Source organism: Ochlerotatus camptorhynchus, unplaced genomic scaffold (assembly GCF_037179485.1).
Source record: "Ochlerotatus camptorhynchus isolate MF236.1 unplaced genomic scaffold, CSIRO-AGI_Acam_v1.1 ptg000353l, whole genome shotgun sequence".
Lineage (NCBI taxonomy): Eukaryota > Metazoa > Arthropoda > Insecta > Diptera > Culicidae > Ochlerotatus > Ochlerotatus camptorhynchus.
The window spans coordinates 1,502,932-1,528,828 of NW_027040841.1; the positions used below are offsets into that span (position 1 = coordinate 1,502,932).

Consider the following 25,897-nt stretch of genomic DNA (forward strand, 5'->3'; position numbering starts at 1 on the left):
CTTTGCACCTATAGTTGCAGTAGTGTTCCTATAAAAGTGGAACCCATAAGAAACCAACGCATTCCACTATTATAGCAACCAAAGTTAGCAACTACCACAACTACTGGAACAGTGTTCCTTTTAATGGAGGACGATCTCTCTAAAATTTTATGCAATTTTATTACAATGTAAAAAATTTCTATCAAAATAGAGGTTGAAAGCTATAGATTGACGTATAACAATTGGGTGTAAATCGTATATTAACTTTGACATAGGACTACGTCTGTTATTTCTATATGGGGGTACACTTTGTGAAAACCGAAAATGGAACATGTAACAAAATTGTGAAAGATTTTAAACGTTAATAACTCATTTGCCGCTAGTCCTATTTCAAATTTTTTATCACCAATCGATCAGCAACATTTCTACGCATCAATTGCAATGCTTCTGACTGTTGATTTTCTAATTCACTATTGAAAAAGTGGTAAATGTTGTGACAATTTCCGATTAAGACTGGAGAATTGTCGGACCTTGACCTAATGTCTTTAAGATATCGGCAAACATAGTCAATTTACCGTGCTAATTATAGGCAACGATATTGCGGAAGAGAATAGTGGTTCAAAGTGTAGTACCACACTGCTCTCGCTCAAATTTTTACTCAGGCCGACTAGCCACGCACAAATTGAAAGGTGCACTAGCAACCGATGGACTAAATTCAAAGTGAATTCAATTTCATTAAGGAAAGATTCAATTATGGCACGGTAATGTAACGTGGTATTTGTGGCTCAATAGTCTAATGCTCATCCTACCTCTACTACGCCTAACATACATACATTAATCTCTTCTCCCAGGACTTCTTCTTCGTTGCATTTAGCGTTGGGGGCCCCGTCACACCTTCACCTGCATGCCAATGTAGAGCGATGTGTTGCTGTTTGTCAAACAACTTCGAAGGTTATCGACCTTGGTTGCACTACAGTGTGCGGCGTTGCTGTAGCTTCGATGCACTGGAACCTATCGCGCCACAAGGTTTGTCGCAATGTTGGCAATGAGTCTCACCGACTTGTAGCTCGAACAACCGACGTCGCACTGTTACGCGACGTTTGTCGCACGGCTAGAATCCGTCCTACCGTATTGCCGCTCTCTCTTTCTCTCTCAACTTACACGTCACAGCCTTTGTACAGCCTTCGAAGGGCACTTTCAAGGCCTTGTCGCTCGATCTAGCGAGGGTCAGGGACAACCGATCTGCCAAACGCGGCTGGGAAACAGTGGGAAAGGTAGAATTGCTCGGCCTATTTCAAACGGTCGGGTGCGTTGGCGTCACGTCGATGAACCAGCGGATTTTGGACTGTAAATAAAGGCCCTCTGAAGAGGTGGCACTCACGTTAACCTTTCATTCGTCACATTTGCTGGTGATAATTTTTGTCTTTACCTGTCGAAGGCCTTCGTGTATTCTGCGTTGTAGAGTCTGAAGTAGAAGTGTAGTTGAAGAAGTGAGTCGTCGCACTTTGACGAATTTGACCTCTTGTTCGTTGGTCTGGAACGTGCCTGCAATGAAAGACCAAATTGCAGGTCTATTGTCTGGGTGCTTGGGTCGGGAGATTGCGCATTTCTTCTGGTATGTGCAAACTTCAAACATGTGTCGATCACCAGGAAAATACAGCAAACCCACCAATCTCACAACACTACCTTTCTGGAATCCTTAAAATTTTAATGCTCGAGGCTTATAACATGCCTGCTATCGACACAATTTCCACCAATTGTTCGTTCACACTATTCTTGGTTCACACTATTGTTGGTGCGATCGCGCGAGAGCGCATTCAATGCTTTTTGCTTTAGTGACATAGTGCGACAAGAAGAGTTGATGGTTGGTGATCTAGTTTTTATTGATCTCGAAGTATAGGGTAATTTCGATGATTGTTGGCGCATTTCGTCGGCATAATCTCGAATATGTAACAATGTCCAGCATTGACCAAAAGCGTCGAATTAACTAATAAATCGACCAATTACGCACATGCTTATGCTGCTTTCCCAACACAGGTTGGGGTTCAATCCATACTTGCAATTTTTCACTTTGCCTTATCCTATCCGCACTAAATTTAAATAAAAACAAATTCTGCTTAACCGGTCGCATCACTTATCACATGAATCCTGATCTAAAAATAATCTACCTCACTTACACAACTATCCTTCCCGAGACAACCGTGGAGATGTTGAGGAATTCTCGGTCTCTAGTAATAACCGCACTGTGCAAGTTCTGATCATTCACCGAGGAGGAACTAAGAAGGTCGGATAACGTTAACTGGACGGCCAACATTCATTGATACCATTGTTGTTGTGGATGATTGAAGAGAATAGCAGAAATAGTGCGAAATAGGTAAGTGAAGCCATGGTGATCACAAAAGAGGAAATCGATAGAGAATTGGCTTTCATTCTTCTGCTTCTAAGTCCCTTACAGTCGTCGTCACAGCAATGAAAACTAGCATCGCACCGCTTTTGGTTCTAGGCACTTGTTGGTTGCAATTTTTAGATCAGGATTCACTGTGATGCGATCAGTGAAAGCAGCAGAAATTTCCTTCCCAACTCTAATGTAAAATCTTTTAATGGCTCTGAAAAGGGCCAGTTTTGTTAGATTTCGACGGAGAAATTAAGAGCGTTCACCACGAATACGACGAGCCAGCTGAATGTCCTTTGGCTTAATTGTGACACGCTTGAGGTGGATGCCGCACAGGTTGGTATCTTCGAACAGACCGACCAGATGGCCTTGCTGGATTCCTGCAATGGCCGAGCTCTGGAAGAGCAGATCGGTCTTGAAAATCCTGGGCGATTTCAGGAGGAGCCTTTCTTCCGGTGGACTTACGAGCGGTCTGTTTAGTTACGGTGCACGTTGAATAAAAATTTCAACCGCTTTCTCCTATATTTAATAACATACTTTTGTTATGTTCAACCAATCATAAACGATTTTTTTTTTTTCCTTTGGTTTTGTTTTTTCCGTCGATCTTGTTTTCCGTGCTGAGCACCAATGCTACCGACGTGCCAGGAAGGCAGCTCCCACACCTGGACCCTACCTATCGACCCATCAACTCATGAACCGGGGACCAACGGCTTTACTTCCCATCCGAAGGAAGGCGTGATCAGAGATGTTATGCCTCAGAACATCCCGGCGGCGCCGACTGGGATTGAACCCAGGCCTGCTGGGGTGAGAGGTAATCACGCTTACCACTACACCACCGGCGCCGTTAATCATAAACGATGGAAGAACAAAAATGTAACAACTTGCAAGAAGAATTTAGCCTTCGAGTAGGTACAAAAGAGGTATTCATAGTCAAAAGAAGCATCATTCTTTGTTAGACCGTCAACCAGGTCAATATGTATTGAGCTCGCTCTCTAGAGTTAAATGGAAAGTTTTTCGCATCCATTTCCTGTCAACCGTACCCGAAGGCAGTTTAAACAGCATAAACATTGTCTGAACGTGGCAAGGGATGCAAAGGACTCGGCGAAGGAGGAGCCAAGCGTCATCGTAAGGTGTTGCATGATAACTTACAGGGTATTTCCAAGACTATCGTCAAAGCTCGTCGTATGCGTATCTCCGGTCTGATCTACGAGGAAAGCCGAGGTGTGCTGAAGGTGTTGCTGGAAAACGTCATTCGTGACGCTGTTACCTACTTTAAAGACGACAAGCGTACGCTCTGAAGCGTCAGGGACGCACCCTGTATGGATTCGGAGGTCAAGCTTCGTTCATTTTCCCTATCTGAAACGGTCCTTTTCAGGGTCAATTTCAAAAGAGATGGTTTAGGAGTAGCCGTAAAAGGAAGTATTTATGGTGATCATATCATATGGTTGACACAAAACTGCAGGACTGCCTATTCTTTCCTGCATGCAGCATAAATATTTAAGTTTTTTTTTGACAAAACTAAGGTAATCATGACAGATTCTGACGCAGTAGGTCTCTTTTCTTCATTCGCGTTGTTTTCAAAGATCTAAAAGTCATGAATACCTGAGATTTGTCAATGATGTAAATATTTACACGGAATGCATTGAAGAATTACATTGAGAAGATAGAAATTTAAATTAACTCTTAAGCCTGAAAATTATTGTGACCCTGAAAAGGGCCGTTTGATTTGTCAGATGAATTCTGATGAACGCAGCATGGCTTTGCTGTTGGCTCACACTCCGGTACGGTGCAGATTGGCAACGATGATAAATGCCCTGAGTTAAAAGCCTACAACTCGAAAAGTGACAAAATTAGGCTATGGTTTAAAGTGTAAGAGTTATACTTTTTACTGTCAAGGCGAAATTTAAGTCCACGCACGATCCACCAACACTAGTTGCCTCCGAAGAATTTGAAGCCATGTCCAGGTGCAAATATTTCTTCATGAATTCGACGAACTTCAAGTTCCTTTCGTTCATGAGGTCCATGTTAAAATTACCCAGCACAATCATGGGCATTGGCAATATTTCGTCAGATTCCGCGCATAAAAGTATTGCTTCTGCTTGTACGATAGTAAATAGAACAGAAAATCAAAACATAAAAACACAAGTCCTGCTGCAGTTATCAAATAAGATTTATTATATAAGACCACGTAGTCCTGCGTTGCCATTGCGTACTACCCCACAGGGCTGTCCCTTTTAGTTTTTAATTGATAAATTGGCTTAGTACTTCCACTACTGGCTCACCTACCCTATATGTAGGAATATTTTAGCACACGATTAAGAAATTCTAAAAGAAAAGGATACTATTTATTACTCATTGCTCTTGCTGAAATGTGTTGAATGTGTCTGTCATGTTGGAATTTTGAAATGAGGAATAAGAACCAGTCATAGATGTACGTTCATATTATGGAATGTCCCAATAATGCCCTAAGGAAATTCCTATACGGCATAACTGAAACATACCATAATAGGAATGCAAAGCCTTGACTGATACATCTACCCTGTATTCTTGAAAGTTTGCATCTATGAAAGCTATTTACTACTGGAATCAATACGTCATTGAAATAAAAAAAATAGAGAAGGATTTATAATTTCCATTCAATTCCACTACCCTAATTGCTTGACAGATACGCGTATTTCGTCTAAAATACTAATACTCGACTACAAGACCCAAACGAAGTCTGCACATTGTAGACGACATTCGCATATTTGTAAGGATAAGCTGGTACCAAGAAGGAGACATCCATCCACGTTGAACTTCGTGTCATTCAAGATTGGCGTAAAGGAGGATCTACGTGATTCGGCTTTTTCCTGTGATTTTTGGCCGGAGAGTATACGGTTTCGTGAATTTGAAGTTTCACGAACACTGAAAGTCACCAAATTAAACAATTCTGCGCCCATGGAGCGATGACGATATCCTGGCCTAACATACTCTCAGCATCCGAGACACATCGTAGAAAGCCTGATGGAAGCTCCCAATAACCCCAATTCAGTCCTGAATACTGCCGCCCTCGTTCATCATAGTCGTCTCGGCCCTGAGGTTGGCGGTTCGCCGTGTTCGCCGTTGTGTGATGAGCTTTCCCGCATCCAGGTACTCCCGAATCCCACGAGGCTAAGCGGTGCGTCTTCGCTATCCTCGAATGGTCCATCTGCAAATCCGGAACACACCGTAGATGTTTCCACGATCTCCAAAAATAATGCTGCACCAGGACGCACCGTAGAAAGCATTTTGGTAGTCCCCAGCTCCTCTAGCTCAGTCGCGCATATTGATGCTTGCGTTCATTGAAGTCGTCTTAGCCCTGAGTCTAGATGTGGGCTGAGGGTCTCCCAGCTTGCTACATCTGGCAAGTACTACTGTAATTGTGAGCTTTCGGAGCCTGATGTTGATCCGAATGTCAGTGCCAAAGAAACTACATCTGCCAGTTGGTTTCCCGGAGTCTCCTCTACTAGCCGGATGCCAGGACGCACTCTTGTCGCTCGCCTTGAGGAAGCCCTTTTTCCACTCTCTGCATTCGATCCCTTTCCGCCAGCGACCAACAGACATCCCGGTCCTGCGCTTGAGTCGAGAAACGGGGTTTTCCGAAAATGTTTGCCCGATAACGAACCGACTTGCACACCGTTCTTACGAAACGCTACCTCTACTGCTTCTGGACCACCACCGAGACGCATCATGGATAGTACTGTGGAAGCCCTCGATTTATCTGCCTCAGTCGCGCTTGCTCCAGCCAGCGCTCAGCATAGTCGTCTCGGCCCTGAGTGTAGATGTAGGTCGGGGGTCTTCTAACCAGCTATTACTGGCAAATATATTGACGACTCAGCCTCTACTTTTCCTGATACTGGTTCAACTTCTAGCTGTGTTTCCGGTTCTGCGGCCTCTGCACTAGCCACATCATGTCCATGCATCCATCCTATCAACCTCCTTTCTTATACGATTTTCGCAGCGCCGAACATGGTAGAATCGCCGAGTTTATTTATTTATTTATTTAATTAAATCTTCAACATAATGTTGTGCAGATATTTTCTAGGCTGGCTGTCGAATTCTATGTCTGTAAGTAGACTTACTAATATTAAAATCATATACATCAAACGTTTCATTAAACACACGACAGCACAAAGTCCACGGTTCGTTGAAGCCATAGTTGGTCTGATGGGTAGATTGCCACAGAAGCGTGTAACTACGTAGAACTCTTTGAGGAGCATTGATGTAGATTTGGCTAACAAGAGAGTTGCAATCCACGTCACCGTTAAGCAATCCAAACACGAAGAGTCGCTGAAGTAGTTTCCTCCTTGCTGCCAACGTGTCCAGGTCAATCAGCCTGCACCGTTCTTCGTAAGGCGGCAAATTTACCGAATCGTTCCAGGGCAGGACACGTAAAGCGTATCTTACGAAGTTTCGCTGAATGGCTTCGATTCTGTTAGCTTGAATAGCGTGAAAGGGTGGCAACACAACAACAGCATACTCTAGAAGACTGCGGACGAGAGCACAGTATAGTGATTTCAGCGCGTAGATGTCCTGGAATGCGTGTGTGTTTCGTTTCAAGAAACCTAATGTGGCGAATGCTTTAGCAGTTATCATGGAGATGTGCTCATTGAATCTGACTTTCAAGTCGATGATAACACCCAAATCCTTAACTGAAGGAACAAAGAGCAACCTACTGAGTACTATTCTATAGTCATGTCGTAAGGGCTCGCGTGAACGGCTAAAAGATATTGCGCAGCATTTTGTGATATTAACCTGCAACCGTTCAATGTACACCAGCGCAAAAGGGAATCAATATCCTTCTGGAGTGCGCAGCAGTCAAGTCTTGACTTAATTGTACGAAAGATCTTTAAGTCATCGGCGAACATAAGTTTCGAAGAACACAGTCGACTACACAGATCGTTCACGAACAGGATGAAAATTAAAGGCCCCAAATGGCTACCTTGGGGAACACCAGAGGGTATCTCGAAGCTAGGAGAATTAACACCATTAATGCTCACATAAGCTGAGCGGTCAGTTAAGTAAGACTGTAGCCACTTCGTGACCCAATTAGGTAACCCCATACACCTCATTTTGTCCACTGCAAGCACATGTGAAACCCTATCGAACGTCTCACTGAAGTCCACGTAGATCGCATCAACTTGTCGTCGTTTTTTAATGGAGTTGATCAGCGAGTTGACAAACACGAGTTCGGTAATTATTGGCCTAACCGCTTGATATACGACCTCATATACGATCTTCTCCAGAGCTTTTGGGAGGCAGCTTAGAATCGAAATTCCGCGATAATTTTCAACGTTGTGGATGTTTCCAGCTTTGTGAATAGGTGTGATGGACGCAACCTTCCACATTGTGGGGAAAACACCACTAACTAGCGAACGATTGAAGATAATCGACACAGGTGAAGCGAGAGATGCAGAAAATTTCTTAATGAACAATGGCGGCAAACAGTCTGGACCAGGGCCTTTAGAAGGATCTACAGATGAAAGAACTTTCATCACCTCTTCAACAGATACATCCAATTGCGGCAAATGCAAGTTGTAATGAGCTATGCTGCTCATCCAGTCACGACGATCATCCAGAGAATGAGCGGGAGGGGTAGTCGAAAAAACATCCTTGAAGAATTTTGCGAAGAGATCAGAAGCTTCTTCCGCGGAGTCAGCACGAGCTTCTTTATAGGACACATCGATTGGATACCGCCATCCCGCCTAAGTTTCTTCAGGAAGGTCCAAAAATACGATGGATCCCGCTTTGCCTACGACTCAATGCGCAATACATATTCATGGAAAACTGTGTTCAACCGATTGGTGTAGTGCTCCTCCATGTCGTGAAGTAATCGCCTGTTTTTCTTAGTCCGTTGTTTGAAAAGACGTTTCCTTGCTTTCCGTAACCTGTTTCGGAGGTTCCTAAGTTCCGTGGTCCACCATGGTTGATTGTAGTGAACACGGAGGCAATGTCGTCGAATAGGAGTATATTCGTGGATGATATCGAAAATGGCACCATAAAACCGGAAAACAGCATCGTCAACGTCACAATCAGTCAAAAGCGTCGTCCAGTCTATCGAGCCTATCCGGGCGTTGATAAGGGGTTCATTGCAGAAGTTGAAATCGTAATAACAACGGTCCAGCCCAACGTCGTCAGTATTACGAAGGTAGTCAAATTTGATGATAAAAGATTTGAGATGAGCGTCGAGTTTTAAAATTCCACAGGGCGATTCGAAAAGTTCGATTCTGTCAGTATCACTAACGAAAGCCAGTTCAAGTGATCTCTCGTTTACGTTACGTACATCCTGAACCTGCTGTAATTCACATGCAAGGATCGACTGGGTCAAAGCGATTTCTTGTTCAGATGAAGCGTTGGTCGGGATGTAAGAATTCATGTCGGCATCAAATTGCCATGATAGTCTAGGCAGATTATAGTCTCTCAAAACTATGACTGTATCGGTAGTTTCAGCAGGCTCACACAATTCTTGAACACAAGATGCATGATTGGAGTACATGGCACAGTCCGAGTTAGGCCTTAAGTAGACGGACTGGCTTTAAAAAATCCCGTTTTTTACCAGTGTCTTCGAACTCCCGGAATCTTATGCCGGGCCATGTGTCCAAACACATTGCCTTGGATTTCAGATCCGCTGCCATCCCAACTTTGTAGGACACGAAAGTTAGGGAACGTACGTCTTTGCCACGAGGAACAAGTTTAATTACAGAGGTATCACTCGTTCCCAAATTTGAACGCACCATACACGTTACCGTTTCATCGCTGACATCTGGATGAATATTCGACAAGTACAGCCAGAATTTGGTATCAGTCTCTTGATTGGCAGTGGCTGCAACAAGGTTGGGCTCTGAGTTACTCTCCAGTTTAGATTTGGGTGACTTATTGGATACCGTTGACATTGAGTCCGCCGCTCAAACTATTTCCAATGTCTTGGCATATGTCATTGACAGACACTTTCCGAAAAAAAATGAAGCTTCATCCGCAGCACATTCGGAGGTGGCATGGTCTTGAGCGCAATTTCCGTAGCGTGGCTTAATGCTGCAGTTGCGGGTATCGTGTCCGAAGTTCAGACACCGCTGGCACTGAGTCTCATCGCGATGGCCGCCACGGTATGGCTCCCAGCGGACGATGATGGAATTGATGGACCGGATGGCTTTCAGTGCGTTGAGCGTCACCGTTCCCTTCTGGAAGTGTGCCAGGAAAAGGCTATCCGGATACGCCTTCACATTCTCGTCTCTTCTTGTCATTCGATACACGGCACTTGCGGCCAGCTTGTACCGGTCTCTGATTTCAGCTTCGATAAACTTCGGGTCGAAGTTTGGTAGGCCCCTAATGACGACCTTGAATGGCTTCTCACCGGGAATGTCGTGGGTGAAGAATTCCACCTTGGAAGTCCTCAGGTGGGCGACGACCAAGTCATACTCCGATTTGGTACGGAGCACCCCCTTGGTGCCGACTCTGCCCAACTTGTATTCGACTTTAACACCCAGCGTAGCTAGATCTGCAATGAGCTCATTAAGATGGGCATTTTTCACTACCAATGGAGGTAGCTTTACTTTTCCCGCACTCGGGCCGGCAGAATTTTCGTTGCCGATGGCGTCGCTTAAATCACCGATGTCGCTGGCGTTCGTCGCAGTGACATCGGACTGGCCTCGATTCATCTCCCTCTTCTTGCTGCGTTTTGAATCTGAATTTTTTTTTTTTTTTTTTTTGCCATTTAAATGATCTTTATTTCTTGTGATTGTGTGGTTTACATGTATGAATTTTTTAAGTGACACAGATTCGTCTTTTCAACTTTGGTACATTTGAGATTTTAATTATTATTTACAGTTCCTAGTCCTATCAGGCCTATTTTAAAGTATGACCACCTTGGTGGGATTGGTTTGATTTGAATTGGAAAAAGGAGACTACTTATAACTACTATTTACAACTACAACTAACCTACAACTACTATGTACACCTAACCTACTATATACAAATTGCTTATAAAAGCATGTTCTGATAAATTACATTTTTGTGCAAATTTAGTCTTAATTTCGTTAATTTTGGAATCTATTTTGGCAATGCCTGCCTCTTCATGTAAATTTGTTATTCTAGTGTCGAAAGGACGATCAAGAACCATCCTCAGCACTCTATTCTGAGCTACCTGAATTTTGTTCCTGTGAGTCTGTGCACATGATTCCCACACCGGAGCTGCGTAGAGGATCGCAGGTGCTATGATTTGTTTGTAGACGGCCAGTTTGTTCACCCTTGAGAGGCGGGATCTGCGGCAAATCAGTGGATACAGACACCTAACCAAGGCGGAACACTTGACTACGGTTTTCTCCACATGCGAGCGGAATAGAAGCTTTTCGTCAAACAACATCCCGAGATAGGTTACTTCGGCGGACCACTCAACCCTTGTGCCATCCATGATTACAGTACAAGAGGGAGCCGGTTTTAGTTTGGGTGATTGTCGATGGAGGAACATGATTGTTTGTGTTTTGGAAGCATTGATTTTGATTTTCCACGTGGTGGCATAATCAGCAAAGGCGTTAAGGCATCGTTGAAGTTTGTTCGTTATTTCGCGAGGCATCCTTCCTTTGACGGCTATTGCGGTATCATCTGCGAACAGGAAAAACACGCAACCGTCTCCAAGGGGAGGAATGTCGGAAGTGTAAATGCTGTAAAGCAAGGGGCCCAGCAGACTGCCTTGCGGGACTCCTGCTGGGATGAAAAACGTGTCTGAAAGACAACCATTCAACGATACCTTAAACGACCTTTGCTGGAGGTAGCTACGGGTGATTTTAACCAGATGTAATGGAAAGTTGAAGTTACAGAGCTTGTATACAAGCCCATTGTGCCAGACATTATCAAACGCTTTCTCAACGTCTAACAATGCCATGGCTGTGGACTTGGATACAGCTTTGTTACTTCGGATGTTATTCATCACCCGCACTAGCTGGTGATTGGTGGAGTGCCCCTTTCTGAACCCAAACTGTTCCGGAAGGAGAATGTTATTTTCCTCGACAAACTTGAGCAAACGATTGAGAATGAGTTTCTCGAACAATTTGCTCAGCTCTGAAAGGAGGCTGATTGGTCTGTAGCTTGAAGCTAGCGTTGGGTCCTTCCCGGGTTTGCGGATAGGTATGATTTTCGCTGTCTTCCAGATGCTTGGAAAGTAGTGCAGTTCCAAGCATCTGTTGAAGACAGCAGCCAGCAGAGAGTGAACCTTCATGCTGAGATTTTTCAACACTAGGTTGAATATTCCGTCAAACCCGGGGGCCTTCATGTTTTTGGTGCATTTCAGCGCTGAGCAAATCTGTTCAACTGTGATTCTATCCTCCGGAGGGATGGCACAAGGGGAGGAATCAAAGTTGAGTACGCATTGCTCAACCTGAACTTCGAGCGGACTTTGGATGTTGGAGCCAAGCAAGTGCGATTTGGCAATATGCTCACCAATCGCATTTGCTTTCTCCTGAGGGGTGATTATGAGCCGATCGTCATCATTTTCATCTTTTAGTGGCGGAATGGGTTTAGGGTGCGTCTTTAAGACCTTGGCAACTTTCCAGAATGGTCTGGAGCGGTCGTCCAGATTCTGGACAAGCCGCCCGAAACTTTCGTTCCGGAGTGAGACCATTCTGGAAGCAATCTCCTTGTTCAGATCGGCCATTTCACGTTTCATCGCTTGATCTCCAGTCCTCTGAAACTGGCGTCTACGAACATTTCTCAGGCGAATTAAGAGTTGGGTGTGGGAATCAATAGCAATAAACTTACCCCTCACAGGAACTCGTCGGATGCACGCCTCGTCAGCCACGGTTATGGCTTGGTGGAGTCCCTCCAACGCTCGGTCGATGTCCTCCACGGTGTCAAGCGGCGGGTTGTCGATGATGTGCCTGTCTACCACGCGTCCAAACTGGGCCCAGTTTACGCGATGATAGTCCTTGCGCAGGCTTGAAGCAGGAGCCACGTTGCAGCCCAGCTCAGACACCACCGGTTGGTGGTCGGAACTGAGTTCGTTCAAGGCTACCGGCTTGGACAAGCCGATATTTGTCAGGAACAGGTCTAGCGTCGATGGGTTGCCCGCCGGTGAGATAAATGTTGGCTCATCCGAAAACCAAACGGAGTACAGCCCATGCTGTGAGTGGTCGAACAGGAGACGACCGTTCTGGTTCTGCTGGTAGTTCCGCCAGGCCTCATGGCGAGCATTCAGATCTCCCCCAACTACGAAGCGGGAACCGGTACGGGTGATGGTGGACAGGTCCTTCTTGAATTTAGCCGCTAGTCCACTGCTGGCGGCACACTGTCGAGGGCAGTAGACGGCGATGAACTGGACGTATCCAGTCGACGACTCCACCTCCACACCAAGGGCCTCGATGATAGTGGTGCGGATATGGGACAGAGTGTGGTATTTTATTCCTTTCTTGACGACGACCGCAACACCACCCCCCCTGGAGCTGGTGCGATCAAGCCGGATAATGTTGTGGTCAGGCAACCAGAAGCTGTCGCCGGACTTTAGATGGGTCTCGGTTAGAAGACCCACGTCGATGCTGTGCTTGCGGAGGAAGTCGGCAAGCTCAATCTTTTTTGCTCTTACAGAGCAAGCATTCCAGGTGACGATACTTAGCGGTTTAGACGCCATACTGGATGATGAACTTACCGAGCACTTGGATCTGTTCGGGCTTATTGCGGCACTTACGAAGAGCACCGGACATGTTGACGAAGATTTCCATCAGTTCATCCGCTGAGAACAGATCGGGGTTGTTGTTTTGCGCTGTTGGTTGTCTCCAGAATCCAGGGGGGGATGGAGAGCTTTGGCCAGCAGAATCACCGGAAGTTGCTTGAGCGGAATGCACCCGCGAATTCACTTGCCTTTGCTGAGGAGCACGAAGGGGCGGGAAATCCTCCGTCCGAAATGCCGGGACTTTGTCCTTCTTGCGTCCTGGTTGGTTGTTAGTTGCCGCCTGTTTTCGGATGCGTTTGAAGTCCTCGCGTTTGGAGCACTGTCTGTCGGAACCTTGATGAGCACCACCACAGTTGGCGCATTTTAACGCCACGGCTCCATCCGCAGGGCAGTTGGAAGTGGCGTGTTCTTGAGCGCAGTTGCTACAACGTGGCTTGATGTTGCAGTTGCGAGTGCCGTGTCCAAAGTTCAGACATCGTTGGCACTGGGTCACATCGCGATGGCCTCCACGGTATGGCTCCCATCGTACGATTATGGAGTAGATTGATCGGATAGCCTGCAGCGCATTCAGCGTCACCGTTCCCTTCTGAAAGTGCACCAGGAAAAGACAATCCGGGTACGTCTTCACGTTTTCGTCTCGCCTCGTCATCCGAAAGACAGCGATTGGGGCCAGCTTGTACCGGTCCTTGAGTTCTTCTTCGATCGCCTTGGGATCAACATCCGGTAGACCCCTGATGACTACCTTGAAGGGCTTTTCACCGGGGATGTCGTGCGTGAAGTATTCCGCATTGGAATCCTTCAGGAATTTGACTGCGATTTCGTATTCCGCTTTCGTCCGGAGCATCACCTTAGTGCCGATCCTGCTGATCTTGTACTCAGCTGCGATGCCCAGCGATGCGAAATCGCCAATGAGCGTCTTGAGTGGCACTACCTTCACCACCAGTGGAGGAAGCTTGATTTTCGCCGTACTCGGGCCGGCAGAATTCTCGGTTTCGACGGTGTCGCCGAAATCACCGATGTCGCTGGCGTTCGTCGCGGTAACATCGTCGCGTCCGCTCGTACCATCGGACTGACCTTGGTTCTTCTTCCTCTTTTTCGTCCGCTTCACCGGGACTGGGTTGGTATTTCCATCGGTGGGCAGAGTAGCGTACCTATTTGAGGTAGGTACCGAGCTACCCTCACCACTGTTCTTCTTCTCCGCTTGTTCACGAAGTCGGCTCCGAGAGCGCTGTCTTCCCATCACGCGATGCGACCGACACTACTGACGACGCGACGTGCAGTATATCTGCAAACGTTTGTAACAAACTATAGATTAATCGAACAACTCGACAAAGCGAGCAAAGACCGAACTCAACTGCTTGACGTGTAAGCAGAGAATGTTGAATCTGAAATTTTGATTGCCTTTCTTTTTGAACAAGCCGGTAAAGTACACAGACTCCTCCCATCATGAGTAGTTTGCTCTCAAGTAGCGACATTGGCTCCTCTCCTTTTGTACTCTCTGTACTTTAAGTCTATACTTTCTGTACTCTGTATTATTTCTAGATAGAGCTGAAATTAGGGCGTAGCAGCTTTTGTAAACAATGATTTCTCTCATTAATTTCTACAAAATCAAGGCTTGCCCACGCAAATCAGCATGACCATCGGGTAGAGGAAGACTTTCCCTACCCGATGGTTGTATTGGATTGCGTGGGCGTGCCTTGAATTCTTAGAAATCTTCGAGAGAAGTCATTGTTTACAAAAGCTGTTATCCAGCTCTATCTTTCCAGGTTTAACAGTTCAGACGATTTTGAAGATGTCGCGCAGCAGGAGAATGCATACAATGATAACCTCCGAACCCGTACAGAGTGCGTTCCTGTCGTTTCAGAGTGTAGACGACATCCATGGCCGTGACGGTTTTGCGCTTGGCGTGTTCAGTGAAGGTGACGGCATCACGGATTTTTCTAGGAAAACCTTCAGCAAACCTCGGGTTTTTTCGTAGATCAGACCGGAGATACGCTTGACACCACCACGTCGAGCCAGACGACGGATGGTAGGCTTGGTAATACCCTGGATGTTATCACGCAGAACCTTCCGATGACGCTTGGCGCCTTCTTTTTCAAGAGCTTTGTCTCAAGCCAAAAGCATAGTTAGAAAACTGTTATATAGACAACCAGCTCTGCCGGTACCATATTTTCTCGCTTCCCATTGGCTACATACAGTCATGATGATGCAGTTTTATCGATATTGGGAAATTCTGCGTGAGAACATCCAGGACCTGCCATCCGTCGTCTGGCTCAACGTGGTGGTGTCAAGCGTATCTCCGATCTGATCTACGCGGAAAACCGAGGTGTGCTGAACGTGTTCCTAGAAATTATGATCCGTGATGCCGTCACCTGTACTGCACACGCCAAGCGCAAAACCGTCACGGCCATGGATGTCGTCTACGCTCTGAAGCGACAGGGACGCACTCTGTGTGGTTTCGGAGGTTAAAACTTATCACCAACGTAACATTGGTGGCCCTGAAAAGTTTGGTTACAGGATTACACCTCTGGAGAGCATCGGCGCCGGTGGTGTAGCGGTAAGCGGTAAGTGTAATTACCTGGGTTCAATCCCAGTCAGCGCCTCCGGGATGTTTTGAGGCATAACATCTCTGATCACGCCTTCCTTCGGAAGGGAAGTAAAGCCGTTGGTTCCCAGTTCATGAGTTGATGGGTCGATAGGTAGGGTTCAGGTGAGCAGGTGTTCAGCATGGAAAACAAGATCGACGGAAAACAAATCCAAGTTAAAAAAAACAGAGAACATTTTGTGTGGTCGTTGGGGGCGTGTGGTTCTGAATTGGCAGCAAAATGTTCCGCAATTGCATCCTCCCTATTCGTACACGCCCGAAGATCGGAGGTAAATGTCACTTCGACTTGTTACATCTAGGAACCATTCTCTGATGAATGTGTAGAGGAAGCAGCATATGCATATACGTAATTGGTGCATTTGTTAGTTATTTCGAAGCTTTTGGACAATGCTTGAAGTTTACCACTTTTTCAATAGTTTCAATTAAAAAACAACAGTCAAAAACATTGTTATCGATGCGTAGAAATGTTTCTGATCGATTGGTGATAATTGTTTTGAAATTGGTCCAGGGGCAGCTAAGTTATTAACGTTCAAAATCTTTCGTAATTTCATTTGTCGGTTTTCATAAAGTGTACGTAGTCTTATTCCAATTTTTTTTTATCTATCACTGCTTCTGAATTTGAAATTCGTCAAACGGGTTTAAATTCCATCCAATTCGGCATACTGATGAGGCAAGAGTACTTCTTTTTGTCTTTGTGAAGAATGGATGTAAATATTAATTCATAGTGTGTTCTAATAGACTTTGTAATTAAAACTTTTAAGCTTTAGTATCGTACCAAATGTTGAAATAATTGATATAATTGATATTTTCTGCTCGCTAAAAGGCTCTTTTGCCTAAGTAGTTTTCTACCCTATTTGTAAAATTTGAAAACGACCTGAAGTTTTCAAAAATTAACCTGGCATTTAAGATGAATTCATGTTTTATTCAAATGATCGGTCGGACAAGTTTGAAAGAATTTCCCGCTTACTTCCTCTCAAACCGAAATCCCAACTCAAACTGACTGGCCGTCATGCGCTTCAGCTAGCCGCCGGTACACGATACTACTGGGAAGTGACAGCGAAACACGACGATTCTCGTAGCCCACCAGCTTGATCACATTTTCCGCTGCAATTTATCATACAAATTAAACTTTTTCCATGAATCATTAAACTAATTTCTCATTTCCTGTCCCGATAATGCAAATTTGCCACCCATTCACGTCGTCCGCTCGTTCGTCCTTTCGTTTGCTCGCTGGTTTACTCTGGCACTATGATGGCCGATGTGGTGTGGCCTTGTTTGGCTTCCTCACTATCTCCAGTTCTCATTCATTCCTTCGGTGGTGCTCGATGCAGTATAGATAGTCCTCCTCGGGGAAGCTTTTATCGAAGATTTTCTGGGACCGGAAGGACATCGATGAAGATTCAACTTTATTTATGAGGGAGCAAAAAAACCACAGCTCGACCACGGTCATGCTTCTCGTCTGACGGATAGCTATTTTTATGATGGCATGATGTTATTTCAGCGGTTTTCCTTTCTTTCACCATCTGTAAGCCATATCAAAGGCTTTCGTTTCATGATTCAAAATGCGATGAAAGGATGCTTTCGTACATATTTCTGGAATTTGTATCTGTCCTGAGCCCTTGTTGGCATCATTATTAGCGGTTGGATGTTTTCTTCGGTCTGAAACAACAAGCGCTGGCACTCACAAGGAATTACCGTAAGTAATGTATTGAATAGACCGGGAACTCTAGGTTGTTCGAGGAACATTTGTTAAAAATAAAATAAAATTGCCGTGCTTTTTGTTGGAAGCATATGCTACAAGATATTAATATGTGAAAGAACCATAATCTTTAATGATACAACAAAGTCATTCACTGACGGTGATGCTGTGCTGCATCTCCTGCTGAATCCATTCCGTGTAGTGGGCAATGTTCAGGAATGCTGTGAGCGTATCAATGCCACATTTTTTACTATGTCCAGTGGTTGGACCGAACGTCACAATACCTCGAAGGAACAGTCGGTCGCCTCGCTGCACGTACAGGCCACTGCCTCCACTGCCGCTGCAAACTCCGGTTCCTGGAAGATAGTGTACGTATAATTTATGTTACATACTTTTTACATAGTTAAGTTAAATGGGTTATTATAAAATGGGTCATACGAACAAAATGTAGCTGTAGTTTTTAGTCGAAAATGAAATAATCGATTAATCACCATCCGTTGGTAGCAATTGCATTTGACGCTAAATCATGACTTTTCGATTATTTGTTTAAATTTATAAATTCTTTAAAGTGACGCTACAAGCACAATTAATCATTTGGCAATAAAAGACTGATTTAAGGATTACTTGAATTACTTTCATATGTATTGACTGTAATACTTCTTTTCATTTCTTCATACCAGTAGAGTGAAAAAGTGGACAGCTCGATATTGGTTAGGTTCTTACTCCGTCTTCGCGTCACCCAGATTGTACGATATGAATGCAGTACTGAAAAATACACCCATCACTTAATACCCCGTTCACATTACAGCGCATATCACGTGATATACGCTGTCTTGCAATGAGCACTCATACATAGGATTTCCAGTGAAAACTAGATGTATGAGTGCTCATTGCAAGACAGCGTATATCACGTGATATGCGCTGTAATGTGAACGGGGTATTAACCTCGGATTGAAATCAGAATTTTACCTGCTACTGCTTAGAAACATTGAGATAAAATCAAGAAAGTGTTTTTCTTATCATTGTCTTATAAACTATATCGGAATTAATTATTATTGTACAAAAATTCTGAACATTATTTAATGTTCCAGATATTTTTATGGAAATCACCGAAAATATTTCTAGATCCAATATTACTAAAAAACATTTCAAATATTTCAAATGTTTTATTAATGTTTCATAAATTATTTGATTTGGTCTGAAATACCAGACCTTATATGGAAATCTCTGATTTTGCATAAAATTCCATGTGGGCCCATTTATTGTGAAGTCATGAAACACTAGTGCCTATGTAGTTAACTACGGTTGCGAGCTTTCCACTGCGTGTGTGTCTCTTGTACTAGGCAACTTATAAATCCATTCAGCGACCTCTAAACATTAACGTACGAAGTTCAAATTTCAGATTGTTTGTTTTCACACCAAGACGAATGGTTTAAGAGATTGAATTCCTTACGAAAAATTCTCATTTAAAAAATTAACGGTCTAACGATCTAACCCGATGACTGTAGACAAGAATTGAAAGATTACAAACAACCGTGTAGACAATCGGTCAAACATAACAAAAAATGTGTTTATTGACCCCCTCTAAACTATTTACGTAGCCTATTTGAATCACGCTCTATTTTGTTGCAGAATATCTACAAATTAGTCAATAATTTTCTATCAATCTAATCATCGTGCGCGCATCATATGGCATGACAAGATCTTCTCAGCGTCTTAAACAGAATCTTCTTCCTCATAACTATCATCTCCTTGCCAATATAATGTTTTTCAAATGACGTTTAAGGACTGCTATACAGCCTACATGAGAAATGCAATCTGAGCGTACAATTGAATGTTTGGAATCACATAGGAGAGATCCCAAGTAACATTGCAGGTTTTACTGCGGATTTATAGCAGTCTACAAGTCTAAATCGTGGTCTACAGAACCCTCATAAAACCAAAATTGTTACTTGGGATGTCCCAGTTATGGCAATACGTTCTTATTCTAATCTGTTCCAATTAAGCCATAATTAGAACACACTATAATATGACCATATAGCCATGGCTGGTACCTATATCCCATACACCATTCACACTAAATCACGGCTTCCCTATTCAGTAATTTCACACTAAATTTTTGAACAGCTAAAAAATAAAAAATTTTACATTTTCTCTAAATCTTTCAACACTTGATTTGATGACAAGAAATAAGATATTTTTATATTTTTCGTTTCATTACGTGCGACGCACATTTATGGTAAAAAATATTGCTGACCTCAGTAAGATAATCTTGGTGTAGTCCTAATTTATTGACTGGTTTTTCCTCGACTTACGTGCACACAGGATCGTTCCGTTGAATTTGTCCAAAAAGTTTCCAAACATCTTCCGGCACTTTCCCATCGATGGCAACCGATTGGTGCTCTCCTTCAGTGTTCTCGAAAACTGCTCCGTATCGTCAATACCCCACCCGATAGCGGTACCGACAGTGCGTTGAATTCCGCGTAAACTGCTTTCCTCCGGAGGCCACAAACATGCTGGTTGAATCACCGCGTTGAACTCAATGCTCTCGGCGACCGTCAAAACCGCCACGTCATTGACCAGATTTTTCGAATCATATTTCGGATGGAAAATTATCGCCCCTACACCGTACGATGTGACATTCTGACTCTGCACCACGTCCAGCTCATAGATCCCAGCACGGATTGTGAGCATTGTGCGGTTCATCGTTTCCCCCACCCGTTGCCCGATGACACAATGAGCTGCGGTGATAACGGTTCGCTCACCCACTATCGTACCCCCGCACAGATAGTACATTCGATACGGGGTCAGTGTGTAATAAAGTGCCACGTGGAACGGCCAATTGGCTGGAGGAAACTCACTAGATCTCGTGCCACAAATGGTTGTATTCGTTTGCGTTTTCTGCTCTGGGGTCATCGAGAAACCACGAGTTGCTAGCTCGCAGAAAAAGTACAACATCACTGCAATGTGGTGAGATCGCGTGGTCATTGTAAAAAAGAAGGAGATACAAAAACACTCAAGGATGCTATCCTCTGATGGGATCTCCGATGCTAATCGCCGTGTGGAAGCACTGGGAATTGAGAAAGTCAGGACGGGATGGTTGGCTTGGTTGACTTGCAAACAGAACAAAACAACATTAAGTGGCCATAGCTGCCGGTGCTGCTTCTCCCGGTGGCGGCCATCATCATTGCGCACAGTGATACTCGCTGTAAAGTCATTAAAAGCTCGTTATTTGCCGTGGCACAAACAGAAGCAGTGAATGAAATTGAGCTATTATCCACTTTTCAGTGACCAGGACAGCAGCTGAAGTGTGGTGTTTTATATTTCACACTTGTTTGAAAATGAAGGAAGTCTGTACTTTTTTGGCCACAATAATTGACATAAAAATAGTTTATCGTTGATGAATTGAATTAAGGTGGCTTGATGAAAAATATTATACAAAGCATGACTGTTGAAATAGGTATTTGAGTGAAGTGAGTATCAGCCGTTTACAATCGGTTTAAATGATGAATCATTTCAATAAACCTTTTACTGGGTGCACATGATATCGCTAAGACAAAGTTTTTATAGTATTTTGATATATTCACTACTTCTGATGGCATAGTAGTAGTCAAACAAACTGTTCAATGTTCAAAAATGGCACATTCATCTTTAAATCGTTTGCAACGTTTGTCTTAAGAATTGCTTAAGCTTGAGGTTCAATGTACTTACATGCATTTTTTTTTTAAATCAAGAGCAGTTAATTTAAACTCATATTTTCAGATTGCAAAAAGCTAGCGTCATTCTAATCCTTTTTCAATTGTACACAAAATTATGCGAGCTTTTTGCAATCTGAAATGTTGCGTCGAAAAAAACTGCTAATACATAAACGCGAAAGATTGTCCGTTACACTAATCTTCTTCTATTTTTCTTTTGAATCGACTGAGAATGGAATGACAATAGGAAAGTGAGAGGAATAGACTATTAGTCAAAGTGATGAGGTAAGTGAATTATACGCCAGGGCGTGAGAAATGAGTTTGCATATTTATTTTCACAAAGTTCACTCCACTGTCTACCAATATCGGCATCATCAGATGGAATAAATCATTTGCTATAATATCGGCTGTTGGGAACTCACGATCTTTGCTACATGCATCTAATTTATGTATTTCTTCAAATATATAGTTAAAACATTAATCCCCTTGTGTTTCATCTTATCTTATTGCATTGTATTTCTTTTGTCCCTCAGTCTTCATGAGTCTCATTGTCAACCACCATCGATAGCCTGCTTACTTGGCACCAAAGTTAACGTGCCAGTGACAACTCTCAAATGAGACAACGATAGCCCATCTCCATGCTTACCTTACCTTACCAATCAGGCTAAGGCCTTGTTGTCCTCTGCTGTCCGAAGAAGTCGTCTCCACTCTACTCGATCCATGGCCACACTTCGCCAACCTCGTAGTCTGCGAAGGGTCCGCAAGTCGCCTTCTACTTGGTCGATCCACCTTGCCCGCTGCGCGCCTCTTCTTCTTGTTCCTGTTGGGTCGCTTTCTAGAACCATTTTCACTGGGTCGTCGTGCGGCATTCTTACGACGTGCCCAGCCCACCGTAGTCGCCCAATTTTTGCAATGTGGACGATGGATGGTTCTCCCAGCAGCTGGTGCAATTCGTAGTTCATTCGCCTCCTCCACGTTCCGTCATCCATCTGCACTCCACCGTAGATGGTACGCAACACCTTCCGTTCGAAAACATCAAGGGCGCGTTGGTCCTCCACGAGTATAGTCCAGGTCTCGTGGCCGTAGAGCACCACCGGTCTAATCAGCGTCTTGTAGACAGTCAACTTCGTGCGGCGGCGAATTTTATTCGACCCTGCCATAATGCGTCTTTGAATTTCTCTGCTGGTATCATTTTCGGCGGTCACCAGTGAGCCCAAATACACGAACTCATCGACCACCTCGATTTCGTTACCGTCAATCTGAACTCGTGGTGGGAGGCTAACATTGTCTTCCCTAGAACCTCTTCCTTTCATGTATTTTGTCTTTGATGCGTTGATGGCAAGTCCAATTCGCCTAGCTTCAGCCTTCAGTCTGATGTACGTTTCCGCCATCGTCTCAAAGTTCCGTACCATGATGTCAATGTCATCGGCGAAGCCAAGAAGCTGGATGGACTTCCTGAAGATCGTGCCACTCGTGTCTATACCAGCTCTTCTGATCACACCTTCTAACGCGATGTTGAATAGCAGACACGAAAGTCCACCACTTTGCCGTAACCCCCTTCGAGATTCAAAGGCACTCGAGAGTGTCCCCGATACTCGAACAACGCACATCACTCGGTCCATCGTCGCCTTGACCAATCGCGTCAGTTTATCCGGAAATCCGTACTCGTGCATAATCTGCCATAGCTGATCTCGATCGATTGTGTCGTATGCAGATTTGAAATCGATGAACAAATGATGTGTGGGCACGTTGTATTCGCGGCATTTCTGCAGAACCTGCCGAATCGCGAAAATTTGCCCCTCGAACCCTCTTGCAAATGGTGACAGGTGGCGGCATAGATTTTGGGAGAGTACCTTGAAGGCGGCGCTCAGCAGTGTGATCGCGCGGTAGTTGCAGCAATCCAACTTGTCGCCCTTTTTGTAGATTGGGCATACGACACCTATGTCCTTCCATCCAATCCTCCGGTAATATCTCCACCTCCCAAATCTTGGCAATTACCCAGTGCAGCACTCTAGCCAGTGCTTCACCACCGTATTTTAATAGCTCACTTGGTAGTTGATCTACACCAGTTGCTTTGTTGTTCTTCAGCCGACCGATCTCCACATCAGCTTCTTGAAGATCAGGGGCCGGTAGCCTGTCGTCTTCTACGCGTGCTCCAAGGTAAGTTGCCGTGCCACCTTCGTTTTCTGCTGCTTCACCGTTGAGGTGCTCGTCATAGTACTGCTTCCACCTCTCAATCACCTCACACTCGTTCGTGAGAAGGTTACCGTCCATGTCCTTGCACATATCGGCTTGCGGCACGTAGCCTTTGCGCGAACTATTTAGCTTCTCGTAGAGCTTCCGTGTGTCGTTTACACGATACAGATTTTCCATCGCCTCGCGATCTCGGTCTTCCTGCTGACGCTTCTTCCTTCGGAAAACCGAGTTTTGTCTGTTCCACGCTTGTCTGTATCGCTCCACATTCAATCTCGTGCGGTGTTGCAGCATTCTCGCCCGTGCTGCATTCTTCTCCTCTACTAACAGTTTGCATTCGCCGTCAAAACAGTCATTTCTTCGGTCCGGGATCGCAGTACCTAGTGCCACTGCAGCAGTACTACCTATGGCGGAACGGATTTTGCTCCAGCCATCTTCAAGAGAAGCTGCTCTTCCGTGGGTAGTGCAACTTCCAGCTGCTGCGCGTAGTCCTGGGCAACTCCGGTGTCCCGTAGTTGCTCAATGTTGGGTCGCGGCGTTCGACTTCGACGGGTGTTATGAACCGTCGAGAGTTTTGAGCGCATGCATACTGCAACTAGGTAGTGGTCCGAATCTATGTTCGCACTGCGGTACGTGCGGACGTTGATAATGTCGGAAAAGAATTACCCGTCGATTAGAACGTGATCGATTTGGTTTTCTGTGTGTTGGTCAGGTGATCTCCAGGTGGCTTTGTGGATATCCTTGCGGGGGAAAAAGGTGCTACGAACTACCATTCCTCGAGAGGCTGCAAAGTTCACGCATCGTTGGCCGTTGTCGTTCGATACGGCATGCAGGCTGTTTGGCGATTGCCGGTCTATACATTGTCTCCCGTCCTACCTGAGCGTTCATGTCGCCGATGACGATGTTGACGTCCCGTTGCAAACAGCCGTCGTACACCTGCTCCAGCTGCGCATAGAACGCTTCTTTCTCGTCGTCGGGTCTCCCTTCGTGTGGGCAGTGCACGTTGATGATACTGTAGTTGAAGAAACGGCCCTTAATCCTCAACTTGCACATGCTCGCGTTGATCGGCTGCCAACCAATCATGCGTTGGCGCATCTTACCCAGCACTACAAATCCGGTTCCCAGCTCGTTGGTGGTGCCACAGCTCTAGTAGAAAGTAGCCGCTCGATGCCCGCTTTTCCAAACCTTTTGTCCCGTCCAGCAAATTTCCTACAGTGCTACAACTTCGAAGTTGCGTGGTTGAAGTTCATCATAGATTAACCTATCGCAGCCCAGGAAGCCGAGCGATTTGCAGTTCCATGTTCCGAGTTTCCAATCGTAGTCCTTATTTCGTCGCGTAGGTCTGTGCCGATTGTTCCGATTCGTATTTCTTTCTTCAGTATTTGCAACTTTGTTTTTTTTTCAGGGCGGCTTGTTGGGCCTTCCCCAACCCCCTGTCTCGCCGGAAGACTATCGTGTACAGCCCTGTTTAGAGTCCCACGCTGGCACTAGGACGGTGATCAGCCGCTCCTAACATGGAGAACAGACGCCGTTTTGTGCCGCACCTCCATGGTGAACAGACGCTCGGGTTTGGTGAAACATTTCCTCTATCACCGTACTATGGTTACCGCGCCAGTGTTCGCGTCGCACCTCTTCACTTTGCTATAGCCGGACTGGCAACATTGCCCAGGCTACGCCACCCAGCTGTGTCCATGTTTTAGCTGGTAGTCTTTTATTATCATATGACTCGGGGAGGCGTGAAGTAGGAACTTGTGAGGACCAGGGCTAGGTATTCCGCTCCTTCCAGGTTGTCAACTCACCATTTTGTAGCCCAAATCTGCATGCTCCTCCCTTGATCCTACCCACAAAAATCTTACCCTGTTAACCTCGAGTAATTGAAATAAAATATATATCAGCTATGGCATGATGACCTTGTGTGAAAAATCTACAGCGATCAGGATTGCCAACAGCAAATCTGTATTTTTGCTTATTAAAATTTTTTCATCTGAATTTCTTCTTCGTAAAATCTTAATCAATATCTGTATAGTTTTAGTATTGCGTATTAGTATTTAGTGACTACACATCAGAGATGCCTAACACATATCAAAATAGCCAGACCTACTGTGTGGCATTTAAGGTACAAGATGATTCATAATACATCGAGATTTAAACAAGATGATTAAGAATCCAATTTAAGGATGAAACGTGAACATCTCGTACCGTACGTCGTACTCTATGCGGCTTATGGTTATTGTGCCATCCCGGCTAAAAATAACCATAAAATTATAATAATATATCAATTAAATACAGTAGATTCTATTGTTGACAACTAACCCTCTTATAATAGTATTGGTCAAATGATCATACAGACATCATAATTGGTTTACAATAAATTCTATGTTATCACAATTTTGCACAAACTAAAGTTTTTGAAACTTTGAGAGTTTCTATTTTTGCTAAAGCAAGCAAGTTGCTATCTTTTTTTATTGGAAAGTTAAAGGCGATTTTTTTTCCAAAAAAAAAACTGCACTTTTCAACTATCAAAATTTTCCATTCAAAAGATCGTTATTTTGTTCGTTTATGGTGGGAAAACTGCGAGAGCGATTTTCGTTTAAAGCATTTAATTTAATTTTTTTTTTAATTCACATTTGTATGCAAAAAACTACCATAACTCTTCAAA

The 25,897-nt window shown here is 44.5% G+C and overlaps 1 protein-coding gene across 1 annotated transcript; it reads right to left on the reverse strand.

The window, feature by feature from the left end:
- Positions 1-2,623: 2,623 nt before the first annotated feature.
- On the reverse strand, positions 2,624-20,366 carry LOC135709187 (venom serine protease-like). Its single transcript, XM_065231411.1, has 3 exons — positions 19,666-20,366; positions 17,510-17,706; positions 2,624-2,767 (listed from the first exon to the last, which is right to left on the reverse strand). The coding sequence occupies exons 1-3, from the start codon at positions 20,336-20,338 to the stop codon at positions 2,624-2,626; spliced, it is 1,014 nt and encodes a 337-aa protein (XP_065087483.1). The 5' UTR covers positions 20,339-20,366.
- Positions 20,367-25,897: the final 5,531 nt, after the last annotated feature.

Coding starts and splice junctions, on each gene's coding strand:
- LOC135709187 (XM_065231411.1), bottom strand. CDS start 20,338: ATGACCACGCGATCTCACCACATTGCAGTGATGTTGTACTTTTTCTGC. Junction 17,707..19,665: donor CGGAACGATCCTGTGTGCAC/GTAAGTCGAGGA, acceptor ACTATCTTCCAG/GAACCGGAGTTTGCAGCGGC. Junction 2,768..17,509: donor AGATGCAGCACAGCATCACC/GTCAGTGAATGA, acceptor CTGCTCTTCCAG/AGCTCGGCCATTGCAGGAAT.